Source organism: Zingiber officinale, chromosome 4B, assembly GCF_018446385.1.
Source record: "Zingiber officinale cultivar Zhangliang chromosome 4B, Zo_v1.1, whole genome shotgun sequence".
NCBI lineage: Eukaryota > Viridiplantae > Streptophyta > Magnoliopsida > Zingiberales > Zingiberaceae > Zingiber > Zingiber officinale.
This window is the reverse complement of record NC_055993.1, coordinates 102817202-102830138: the sequence shown is the minus strand read 5'-3', so window position 1 is coordinate 102830138 and position 12937 is coordinate 102817202. Positions and strand designations below refer to the sequence as shown.

The window sequence follows — 12937 nt, the reverse complement described above, 5'->3', positions numbered from 1 at the left end:
AAATGGATAAAATAAAAATGGAGAATACTAAAAAGTGAAAACTATGAGCCTAGCTTTATACTAGAGTATTTGACCGCTCATATGTTATTGTAGCGTGGCTGCCCGTGGTCCAGAGTAACTGACTACCGACATGTTGTTATGGTACCGCGGTCGTCTGTGGTCAATGTTTATTATGTTTTCCACCGGTGAGGGTTTGTAGCCCATACGTTAGATAGTGTATGCGATAGTATTATAATTTGAGGAGATTTTTAGCCTATATATGTATATATATAGGCACACACTCAAGTTAGTCATTTTTAGTTAATTTATATGCTTTAAACCATTGATATACATGTTGATACTCATATGATTTATGATATTTACTCATTTGATATTATACCATGGATGAACTGTATACATGATTAAAAAGTAAGATATGAGAATTTATCTTAATTAATTGATGATAATATATGAAAATAAATTTTAATTTCAACAAATAAATGTGAGGATCATAACATACAATTATGTATATTATTTGATAACTTAAAGAACTTAAAGTTGTAATAAGATATTGTGATTCTTCCTTGACCTCTTAAATAAGATTGAATTCATGCACATCTTTCCTTATTACCCACTTAGTCATTTGGTTTGCTATCTGCATGCCTTGGCCTCTAATTTTGCAGGCACAGAAACCTTTTTGATATTAAATTTGATTTTGACTTTGCATAGAGTTGCTCTGAGATTTCGACGTGCTAACTCATTGTATATATATATAGTCGTGATATGCTGCGCGCCGCACAGTGCGCGACTGTGCGCGCGCGCAGCATATCCGACTTTTTTTTCAATTATTTTTTTAAAATTCTAATTAAAAAAATCAATATTTATTTATACAAATCCCTAATACATAAATATATCTCCTAAACACATTACAATACTCCATAAATACTTAAATTTATTTTATTTTTAATTTTTCTTTTTACTAAACATTATAACTCAATTGAGAAGTATAAACCCTAGGGGTAAAATCTTAAAAAAAAATAACTTTGATACTATAACCTAAAGCCTGAACCCTAGAGGTAAAATCTAAAAAAAAAAAAAAAACTTTGATACTATAACTCAAAGCCTGAACCCTAAATAACTTTGATACTATAACCCAATGTCGGAACCCTATAGATAAAATCTAAAAAAAAAATAACTTTGATACTATAACCCAAAGCATGAACCCTAAAAATAAATTTTTTTAAAAATATTTTAATTATTATTTTTTAATTCAAATTTTTTTAAAAAATACTAAAACCATCCTGCGCGCGCGCACAGTCGCGCACTGTGCAGGCGCGCAGGATATCAAATTTGTGTATATATATATATATATATATATATGATGAAATTTTAGATCATTCTATTTAGATGGTTTTTAGTATTTCTTGCATTATATTTCACCGAGTAGGGTACTCGAACTATACCCCGAGGCTTGATCAAACATAGCCCGTGTTTTCATTCTATTTAGCCGAGAGACACTTTCTAACGAACAAGTCATGAATCGATAATCAACCTCACACAACATTGAATCCCTGCAATGGGTTTTGTTTTGCATTGGCATTCAGTCATATCGATGATACTACAGCACAATCCATCATCGCAGCACAAATTGTCATCAATTTCTTGGAAGGACACAATGTGATTCTGGTATGTCAAACAGTCAAAGTAACACAATATAATTTGTTTCAACAATATGCTACCTGGGAATAGCCACAGTGTCAGTCACTTCATTGATAGACTTGAGTGATGATGGAGGTGTTACTGATGCAAACAGCAAACCATCTGACCCAGAACTCCGCCTTGCAAAGTCTGGAGGTTGGCTAGGTTTAGGAAGCACCATGCCTTCAGTTCGTAACATAAGAACAACTTCGGACATGGTAGGTCTCTCCTCGGCCTTCTCGTGCACACATAGCAAGGCTATGTGGATACATTTCAGTGCTTCATCAGTTGAGCAACTGATCTTGAGCACTGGATCGATTATTGAAGCTGCTTTGTCTTCGTTCCAGAGCTCCCATACCTATTTAGACCATGTTCAGTTTGATTTCATTGTCTGCAAGTAATGGAAGAACATGAATAACTTACTCGCCGCGGAAGGTTCTTGCCGTGTTCAGCAAAATGTGCTCTGCCATTCTTTAACCCACATACAATTTCCAAGAGTAGAACCCCGTAGCTGTATACGTCAGATTTGACCGAGAAAACTCCATGGATGGCGTATTCTGGGGCCATGTACCCACTGTCGATTGCAAAATACATGGTCAGAGATGGCACTTGTTGAGCAAGTGCAAGAGAGAGTTATTAGGTTCACTTACTAAGTTCCAACAATTCTTCTGGTGGCCACTTCATTATCCTCTGGCTGATAAATCTTTGCCATTCCAAAGTCTGATATCTTCGGGTTCATTTGGCCGTCCAACAAAACATTGCTGGACTTAAGGTCCCTGTGAATGACCTTGAGAAGTGAATCTTCATGAAGATAGAGAAGGCCCTTGGCAATACCTGAAATTATGTGAAATCTTCTCTCCCAGTCCAACTGAATACGCTTGTCGGGATCCGCTGGGAAGCATAATGAAGACGACATAAGAATCTAAATGTCAAAAACACATAATACATTAAGTACCCACTGATCAATGGTGAATCAAAAGAAGCACATTTTGATTTTGCACACCCTTTTCCATGCTATGAAACGAACGGTTCATAGTTTAAGACAAGTGATTGGCAAATGAAAAAGAGTAGTTTGTTGCTAAAGTATAAGAGGGTATGTCAAGAATGTCGAAATAATTACACCGGTAAGCAAATAGAGAGGATAAGCAGAAACTTGCCAAAGAGAATACTATCAAGACTTCCATTGGATAGGTACTCGTAGATTAGTAGCTTCTCTTCCCTTTCTACACAGCATCCTAACATCTTAACAAGATTTTTGTGCTGAAGCTTTGCAATTAACTCCACCTCATTCTTGAATTCAGTAGAACCTTGTTGGGATTCTTGTGATAACCTTTTAACTGCTATTTCTCTTCCATCAGGGAAGACTCCCTGAAATGCAGTCAAAGTCATGTTGTTAGGTCTGTTAAGTCTTTTACCAAGTGAAAAGAAGTAGCAATACCTTATAAACAGGTCCAAATCCACCTTCTCCAAGCTTGTTTTCATCAGAGAAATTATTAGTAGCAACTTTTATGCTAGCCAAATCTATGAAGATCAAGCTTCTACTTTTTTGGCTCTTGTGGTCATCGAGTTTATGTTTCCTTTTACCTAAAGAATCATAGTGAACATGAGTTTAGTAAATATATCATTAAACTCTTAGCAGTTCAAGCTTCACATATCAATATAGCAGATAGTCATCTACCTATTCTTCTCTTGAGCTGTTGTGCACACCATAGAAACAGACCCAGAAGTACTGCTCCCACGAGTGGAAGAATTATTGCAATGATTTTGACCTTTCGTGATCTCGATCTTGTTGTTCCTGTTAAAGATCAAGGCCCTAAATTAGTTGATGTAATAAATATTCAGGGTATACTAAACGCAATTGAGGGTATTATAATTGTTTCAAGGCCTAGCATAAACTACTAGCCGCTATCAAATATCTCAGTATGCCTATGTGTGTTGCCACCAATCAAAATTTCAACTGTTTACTTGAAAAATCTAGTTGATGCTTTACCTTCAGGCTGCAGCTCAAGTACTCTCGATGCAGCAGTCTCATTATAGAAAGGAAAGGTCTCGAATCTTACATTGCAGCTACCAGACAGGTACTGCCACCCTCTGGTTAGCTTGCATGCAGTAGTCACTGTAGAGATCCCTGTCTCCAAGCATAACTGACAGTTATCAATAGAAAGATCTCTAGTGCACTGAAGTAGGAGATAACTTGACAATGTGTTGTTGATTGCAACCTTATCAGCAGCAAACATCAACGAATTAGTTACTACAAATGGAACGAGACTACGAGCCTTTGCATTTGTCGTTGCATCAATCTCTGAGGACCCCTGCCCGTTATCACAGTATATGCTGCCATTGTTATCCAGCATGCCAAAGAAGTTCTGGTCCGAGTACTTTAGGAAGCATTGACTATACCACATGAATCCTTCAGTCTTATTGGGGCACTCGTCCACTATTGCAGCACCTGCTGTATCAAGGCAGTTAGTGCACTCCCCGCTGGGTGTGGCAAGATCTCCCCTGCAGAGAGCCAGTCCAAATAGCTGGTTAGAGTTTTCTCCTGAAGAGGTGCTGTAAAAGCCAGTTGTAGGTGCCCTGGAATGCAAATCAGAAAGAAGACTTCTAAGGCTGGCCTCCCTGCTGCTGATATCACTCGAGAGGAAATTATGCGGCAAACATCGACTTCGGATGATATAGGTAAAATTGGCATTCGGATAGTTGCCAAAGAAGGGTGTTGGTTCATATCTAACCAAACAAGTCGGAGTAAAATATCTCCACCCTTTCCTTTGAATACAACAACTCTTGATGGCTTCCAAGATGGTTCTCAAGCACATGCTACAATTTTCCGTGCTAAGATCTGAAGTGCACTGTGCCTGAGCAAACAAAGGATACATGTTTGACACATTCCTTGCAAACATGAGTGGCTTACTCAAGGGAGCCACTTGCACCAAACTAGACAGCACCTCATATGGCTTATTTGAGCTGGTTTCCTCTTTGGGATTAATCGTGAAGTGCCCCTCAGTAACAGGGATACCAAAGAAGTTATGGTCAGAGTATCGGAGCTGACAGAATTCATACCAGAGGATGCCTGTGCGTGAGTTGGAGCAATTTTGGTTGATGACACCGATTGCAGAAGTGATGCAACTGTGGCAGTCAGAATGGGAAAGATCACCCTGGCACATGTATAACCCATAGACAGTGTTGCTATTGGCCCCAGCGGTGGTATTCGCGCAGTTGGAGGTGGAAGAGAGTGACCTAAGAGAGGAGAAGAGGCTGGTTAGGCTTTCACCGAAGCCGCTGCTTTGATCATATCGGTCTTCACTGCAATTAGTTGTGAAATTGACAGCACAAGTTCTGGGCACATTGAAGAAGATCAAATATAGAATTAGAAAGTGGAGGAAGCTCCAATCTTCTTTCCTGAACATCTTTCAGAAAATATTGTGTTAAAAAGAGAAGATACAATAGAGGAATATACACAATCAATCCACTTGCCACTTTTTCCCAATAACAAGTTGAAGTATGTTTCCCCTCAATGGGAAAAAGAAAGAAAGGCTGTTAGCAGGAAATCTCTTTCAATTACAGTCTTTTTCCTCTCTATCAATAAAATAGTCAGGACATGGAAAAAAAAATATCGAGTCAAGCAACTCATTGGTGTCCATGAATTTTTGTAAAACCTAGTGAGATACTTCTCAAATCATGATGTGACAGAAACTATATTGATAGGGAATGCAAGTTTGTGATTGAGAAGTCACTACACGCAAGCATTTGTTAAAATAACACCAGAATGATAAAGTCAAAGGATCTTAGCTTGTGGTAGGTGAGCACAATTAAGGTTAGAAAATTACCATTTCTTTCCGTGAAGGCGGCTTGAATTGATTGTAAGTGGTCAAACAAAGAAAATATTTCTCATCGCCTACAACAAATGGCGGTGATAAAAAAAGAAACAAAGGATCAATTCGACGGAGGAATTTGGCTAAAACAAATTATCAACTTCAGATACTATAAAGGAAGAGATGAATCCGCTAATGCAATAAAAATTGTATATTTCGCGGAAATTGAAGTCGACGATCTACTAACAAATTCTTAATTTCTCCCTCATGCATGTGGAACTATCAATCGAACGGACTGGTGAGAACGGCGGGTGGGGGTCGGTTCTTCCAGAGAGAGGAAGGCAACTGAGCAGGAAGCGCCAACGGCGGTGATGGCGGCAATGCTCCGATTAGGTTGGTCTGATGAAGAAGGCGAAGAGGCAGGACGGCGATCGGGGCTTCATGTTCTGTTTATTTACTTGCAAGTTCCAATATTTTGAGGATTTCCATTTTTGGCTTTTTCATTGCACCCCAATAATTTATTAAATTTCACTTTATCCCTCTCAACTGAATCATAAACTTTTACATTTTCCTCTACAATTTTAAATAATTTTTAAAAGATCCTCTAAAGTTTTCAAACCTATCAATTGGCCATCAATTATATCGTATCTATATTTCTACTATGTGGATGATTATGCACATAAAACTCATAAAAGCTTGTTGATTCGATGAAGTTAAGATAGATTTTGCTTACATGGTGTAGACTCGATCGCGTGGACCTAGCGGACTCAGAGAGTTTGATGCATTCGACAACTTAAGACTACACTTCATTGTCATTATGCTTACATCTTCAAATTTTCTCTTTTCTATCGAGGAATGGCATCCGACTGGGTCACTTCATTGATAGAGTGAAGCGATGATGGAATCATAGGAGAAGAATGAGGACTCTCCAATTGACTACTCTTCTTAATGAAATTTGGAGGTTGTGTAGGTTGAGGAAGTGTGATATGGTCACTTCGTAGCACAAGGACAACTTCCGACATGGTGGGTCTTTCCTCTATGTTCTCTTGAACACACAAGAGACCTATATGGATGCACTTCAATACTTGATCGGCTTCGTATCGATTCGCAAGCAATGAGTCAATGACTTCAAATGCCTTGTTCGCGCTCCATAGCTCCCATGCCTATAAACATTAGCCATAGTAGTAATTGCATAAAGTTTGCCAAGTATTAGTGAATAGGAATGCAATTCACTTACATGCATGGGAAGGCTTTGCCCATGTTGCTCTACATATGCTCGTCCATTCCTTTGGCCACTTATGATTTCCAAGAGGAGAACACCATAACTAAACACATCGGATTTCACAGAGAAGATCCCGTCCATCGCATATTCTGGAGCCATATATCCACTATGATTGATATCGAAAGAAATTTATTAGTATATGAAATCAATGATGAGTCTTGGACAATTAGTATATAAGGGTTAAGATTTGCTTACAAAGTGCCAACAATTCTGTGTGTGTTATCTACTTCGCTTTCATCTAGGTTATAGATCTTTGCCATGCCAAAATCTGATATTTTGGGGTTCATGCCTTTGTCCAATAACACATTGCTAGCTTTAAGGTCCCTGTGAATGACCTTAAGAAGTGAATCTTCATGGAGATAGAGAAGGCCTTTGGCGATTCCTGAGATTACGAGAAATCTACTCTTCCAATTCAACGGCTCGTGCTTTTTTCGGTCTGTCAATGAACACAAAGGTCAAAGAATTCAGAATCTATATTCTTAGATGAAAGAAGTGAAAGAAAGAAAGAAAGAAAGAAAGAAAACTGACCAAATAGAAAGGCATCAAGGCTTCTGTTGGGGTGGTATTCATAGATCAGAAGCTTTTCTTCCTCTTCGAAACAACACCCCAATATCCTCACAAGATTCTTGTGCTGGAGTTGTGCAATCAGCTTCACCTCGTTCTTGAACTCGGAAATACCTTGTTTAGATTTTCCCGACAACCTCTTGACGGCTATCTCTTTTCCATCAACCAACACTCCCTGAAACATGATCACACAATTCAGTCCGTCAATGTTCATCTGTAAAGACTTCAAACAACAATTGAAAAAGACATTGATACCTTGTAAACAGGTCCAAATCCACCTTCTCCTAGCTTGTTCTCATTGGAGAAGTTGTTGGTAGCCACTTGAATGGTATCCAAATCCATGAAGGTTAAGTCTCTATCTTGCAGAGTCTCCAGATCAATTGGCTTGAGGCCTTTACTTCCTGTATAATAACAAAGTGAGACTGAGTTCAAATTTCAGACCAGAGAAAGCTTACAATTTCAGATCATCAGTTCCTACCTCTTCTTCTCCATATGCACCATGCACAACAGAGAAGGACTCCCAAGACTGCAGCTCCCACAATTGGAAGAGCAATAGCAATGGCGTTAACGTTTGATGATCCTCTTCCTTCTGTCAAAGAACTAATTGGTCGAGATCAAATTTACAACAAATATACTGTTTGTGAATATCTTACCTTCTGGCTGCAGCTCAAGAATTCTGGCTGCAGCTGTTTCATTATAGAAAGGAAAGGTTTCATATCTCACAGTGCAGCTGCCAGACAAGTACTGCCACCCTTTGATCTGGTTGCACGCATCGGTCACTTGAGAGATCCCTATCTCCAAGCATGACTGGCAGCTCTGGCTGGTAAGATCTCTGGTGCACTGAAGCAGCAGATAGCTCGACAACGTGTCGTTGATCGCAACCTTACCGGCCGCAAACAGCCAGGAGTTGTTGATTGCCAGTGGAATGAGGCTGAGAGCCTTTGCACTCGTTGTCTGATCAATCTCTTGGGAGACCAGTCCTCTGCTGCAGTATGTGTAGTTGCTGTTGTCCAGAGTGCCAAAGAAATTTTGGTCTGAGTACTTCACGAAGCACTGGCCATACCACATGAACCCTTCAGTCTTGTTGGGGCACTCGTCCACTATCGCAGCCCCTGCTGTGCCAAGGCAATCACTGCACTCCCTGCTGTCTGCGGCGAGGTCTCCCCTGCAGAGAGCGAGGCCAAACATCCGAAGAGAATTCTCGCCCACCGACGTTTTGTAAAAGCCAGTTGCAGGTGCATTGGATTGTAGATCAGAGAGGAGGCTTCTGAGGCTGTCTTGCTTGCTGCTGACCTCGCTGGAGAGGAAGTCATACGATGCGCATTGGCTCCGGACGATGTATGGAGAAGTTGCGTTCGGGTAGTTGCCAAAGAAGGGAGTTGGCTCGTACCTAACCCAACAAGTGGGAGTGAAGTACCTCCACCCTTTCCGTTGAACACAGCAGCCGTTGATGGTCGCCAAGATGGTCGTCAAGCACACGCTGCAGTTTTGCACGCTTAAATCCGACGAGCACTGTGCCTGAGCAAATAAGGGGTACATGTTCGACACATTGCTCGCGAACATGAGAGGCTTGTTTGAGGGAGCCAATTGCACCAGGGTCGACACCACCTGGTAAGGCTTTGTCGAGCTTGTTTCCTCGTAAGGATTGGTAGTGAAGTGCCCCTCGGTGACAGGGATGCAGAAGAAGTTGATGTCGGAGTACCGGAGCTCGCAGAATTCATACCAAATTGTGGCGCTGCGCGAGTTGGAGCAGCTTTGGTTGATGTCGAGGATTGCCGAATTGATGCAATTGTAGCAGTCTGAACGAGGGAGGTCCCCTTGGCACATGAACAAGCCATAGACAGTAGTGTCGGCGTTGGCCCTCGCAGTCGCGGTAGTATTCGCGAAGTTGGAGCTCGAAGACAGTGAGCTGAGAGAGGAGAAGAGGAGCGTGAGGCTTTCGCCGATGCCGCTGCTTCGACTATAGTTGCCTCCACTGCAGTCAGATGTGTAGTCGACAGCACAAGTCCTGGGCGCACTGAAGAAGATCAAGCATGGAATTAGATAGAGGATGAGCAAGCTCCAATCTTTTTTCCTCCACATCTTTCAGAAATCACAGTGCTGCAGAAACAGAGACGAAAGGATGAATGAAGTTTGAATGGCCGTTTGGATGAGCAATGAAGATTGAAACTCGATGCGGCAGAAACAAGACTTTTTGATTGGGACGCTAAGTTCTGATGGATTGCTCTGAAATGTCAACACAATTGCATTGTCAAAGGAACTTATTTAAATCTTCCTGTGACAAACTGTTTCTGACTAAGGGTAGAGAATGATCAAAAAAGGCTTTGTCTGCTGGTTGACTAAAGGGAGAAATAGAATACTAGTTTGTCAAAAGAAAAATATAATGCAAGGGGGCAATAGTTTGCTTGACTACTCCATTATTCTACATGCATGGTAATAGAATTATCTAGCAACAACCATCACCATTAGAAATAAATAATAGGATTCGGTCTAGTTGCTATCTAAACTATGGTTGGGTTTGGGAAGAACAAAAACAAGGAGAAGGAGAAGATAATAAGTCAGCGGGGGGAGTTTTGGCCGTGAGGCGATGGACCGAGTCTTTATATGCCGAAGAGAATAAAAAGAAAGAAAATAGGTTAAATCAGTTTAATTCAATCATAACTTTGCTAATCAATTCCGGTTTAGATTTTGTTTAACCTCAATCCTATTTTAAATAGTATTTTCACTTAGTGTGTTTGTCACGCCCCCAGAGGAGTCACTGCCAGACAAAAATCCGACAGCATCTCCCTTGTACCGATGACAATATGAAACATACATACATACATCACAATATATATACATAAGCAACATATTCATCAGCCCACACGGCTGGAATATATATAAAATAAAAATAACATAACCACGAAATGTATCAAATTTATATATTTGTCATAGTTTTTGTAAACTATAATTACTATACAGATAAACGACATCTGTAACAAAATTTCAAAATATAAATATAGCGGAACAAAAGTAAAACAAACCAGAAAAATTAGCACGTCAAGATCTCTGAGCAACTCTATGGAAGTCCAAAATCAACTATAATATCAAAAGAATTCCCGTGCCTGCAAAACTAGAGGCCAAAGAATGTAGAAATTTAGCCAAATGGCTAAGTGGATACTCAAGAAAGATGTACATGAATTTAATCTTATTGAAGAGGTCAAAGAAGTAGAATAAATCACAATCTTTTGTTACAACTTTAGGTTATTCTTAAAGTTCTACATTTATACATATATATGTATAATCATTTTCTTATTATCTATAATCAGGTAAGATTTTTATATTAGAGTTTAGGATCTTCACCTTATCATCACTTGTCATCGTTAATAAAATCAATTTTTCAATCTTATTATTTAATCACTCGGTTATAAGTTATCATCGTAATATCAACATGTATATCAATAGTCTGAATCTGATAAATCAACTAAAAAGTGAATCACTGGAGTTAACATCATCAGAGTGTAATATCATATGGATAGGCTAAAAGTCTCCTCAGAGTATAAAACTGTCGCATACGTCATCTGACGTACGGGCTATCAGCCCTCACCAGTGGAAGACATAATAAACACTGACCGAGGGCTATATCATGCCACGGGTGTACGGTCAGGTACTCTAGATCGCGACCGCCGCGCTACCACAATAACATGTGGGCGGTCCAGTATTCTAATATAGAGCTCTGGTATAAAGTTAGACTCATAATCTTCACTTTTTAATTCTTCATTTACTATCTTTATTATTCCACCTTTATGATTATATTCATCCATTTATCATAATTATTTTCTTTTCAAATTGAATGGTCAATCAAGGTAATATTTTCGTATCAAGTCTATTAATTTATCATTATAGGGTACAGATAAAAAGCTACAAGTATCAACAGATAGAGTATTAAAAGCATGAAGTATAAGAGATCAAGCAAGTCAAAAAGACAAAGTATCAACAAAAGAGTAATTCAAAATATTTCTTTAAATTTAAAAACAACCCTTCCCATATAAATCCCAGTATGAACCCACATGTGAACAAGAAATAATATCAATTATTTACCCTCCAATGATTTAATTTTTAATGCCCATTTCACTATTTAAGTATCATTTTAATTCCCATTTTGAAAACAATGATACAACATATACATAATACAATTTATATATTTATTCATGCACAAGGAAATATACAAGAGTAGATGTATCCACCTTATATACAGCAAAATATGCGGGTGTCGGCAGGTCACCGCGCTCCACTCGAGCTCGTGTCTACAAATATAATACAACATAACTCAAATAGTCAAAATACTATCTAATAAGAACCCTGACATGAACATCTAAATTTTTTATCTACAACTTTGATCTTGCTTTCTGGTACCATTTCACATTCTTAAAAGACACCTCCATTATTATCTAATTCTTTACCCATCTTAACCACAATTCGATCAACATAAGGTATATAAAATATACCTTTTATGGATCACTATGGTTGCTGGAAGAAGAGGGCAGCAACTAGGGTTTGTCGCTGGCCGTCTCAGTTAGCTCCGACGGTGCTGCCAAGAAAAGGATAGCAGCTAGGGCTGTTGTTGGAGGAAACAAAAGGCAGCAAGGTGCCGCTGTTGGTGGGGAAAAGGAGAGAGCAACTAGGGCTTTGTTTGCCGCCCCCCCCCCCGGCCGGGGCTCCCCACACTCTGAGGAGCTCCGACGATGCTGCCGAGAAGCAGGACATCAACAAGGAAGAAGAAACTTGTTGCTTGTGGCTGTTGGAGAAGAGAAAAGCAGAAGAGAAGGGGTTTCAAGCTTGGAGAGGAAGAACAGGGAGAGCCCTGTTGTTCGTTCGTTGTCGCTGGAGAAGAAAAATGAAGAAGAACGGAGGGGGAAGGGTTTGAGGCTTCGATGGGGAAGAGAAGAAAAAGGAGGGGGGTATGGGGGAGGGTTTGTGCACTTGGATGACATGGGTGTATTTGTTTGTTTGTTTTTTTTTAAATACTTAACAGTGTTTGATGATTCAATTAGTTTATTTATTTAATTTATTTAAAATTCAATACTTACTAATTGTATATGGATATTAATGAATGACAAGGAAGGTGCAACCAATTTAAGGACTGGGTTATACTCTAGGACTATTCTTACATGGCTTCGTTTCTCCTTCCGTTATTTCATTTCTCGATTGGATGAACTTATATGTTATTTTGTAACACATGAATTTGTCATTATGGACAAACCCAATAAAATAATCTAATAGATATATTCATTATGAGTTTGATTTATTAAATGTGGATTATATATGTGTGGAAGCTTATTAATTCGCTTTCCGTTATTATTGATGGTGTTTGGAATTGAATCAAGGCTGTATATGATCGAGACCTGCTCTTCTTTCTTCCACTCGGAGAGCAGAATATGATTGTCGTCGTCCTAACTCCTACAGAAGATCAAACTCCACTGCTTCTTATCGAGACCTGTTTCAAGTTGCTCTTGCAACATCAAGAAATGGTGACATATATCGATTTAGGTATGGATTTATCACTTTCATATTTATTTCGTCTATTTTTCACAAATTGCTGTATATAGATGACAAGATCCTG

At 39.2% G+C, this 12937-nt stretch overlaps 2 protein-coding genes across 7 annotated transcripts; both read right to left on the bottom strand.

The window, feature by feature from the left end:
- Window positions 1-1542: 1542 nt before the first annotated feature.
- Window positions 1543-5956, bottom strand: LOC121975812 (cysteine-rich receptor-like protein kinase 25). 2 transcript variants are annotated; one of them, XM_042527695.1, is made up of 8 exons: window positions 5737-5956; window positions 3668-5013; window positions 3356-3472; window positions 3116-3261; window positions 2835-3045; window positions 2328-2568; window positions 2101-2251; window positions 1543-2035 (listed from the first exon to the last, which is right to left on the bottom strand). In XM_042527695.1, exons 1-8 carry the CDS (start codon window positions 5760-5762, stop codon window positions 1715-1717), a joined length of 2559 nt encoding a protein of 852 aa, XP_042383629.1. In that variant the 5' UTR covers window positions 5763-5956; the 3' UTR covers window positions 1543-1714. The 2 variants fall into 2 exon arrangements, with proteins under 2 accessions (XP_042383629.1, XP_042383628.1); XM_042527694.1 differs by lacking the exon at window positions 5737-5956 and having other exon boundaries at window positions 3668-5478.
- Window positions 4887-12012, bottom strand: LOC121975811 (cysteine-rich receptor-like protein kinase 10). Of its 5 annotated transcripts, XM_042527689.1 has the most exons (11): window positions 11823-12012; window positions 11562-11621; window positions 10359-10447; window positions 7989-9435; window positions 7814-7924; window positions 7591-7736; window positions 7300-7510; window positions 6967-7207; window positions 6727-6877; window positions 6223-6652; window positions 4887-5013 (listed from the first exon to the last, which is right to left on the bottom strand). In XM_042527689.1, the coding sequence occupies exons 4-10, from the start codon at window positions 9415-9417 to the stop codon at window positions 6335-6337; spliced, it is 2607 nt and encodes an 868-aa protein (XP_042383623.1). In that variant the 5' UTR covers window positions 9418-9435; window positions 10359-10447; window positions 11562-11621; window positions 11823-12012; the 3' UTR covers window positions 4887-5013; window positions 6223-6334. The 5 variants fall into 5 exon arrangements, with proteins under 5 accessions (XP_042383623.1, XP_042383624.1, XP_042383627.1 ...); XM_042527690.1 differs by lacking the exon at window positions 10359-10447 and having other exon boundaries at window positions 7814-7921; XM_042527688.1 differs by lacking the exon at window positions 10359-10447 and having other exon boundaries at window positions 4888-5013.
- Window positions 12013-12937: the final 925 nt, after the last annotated feature.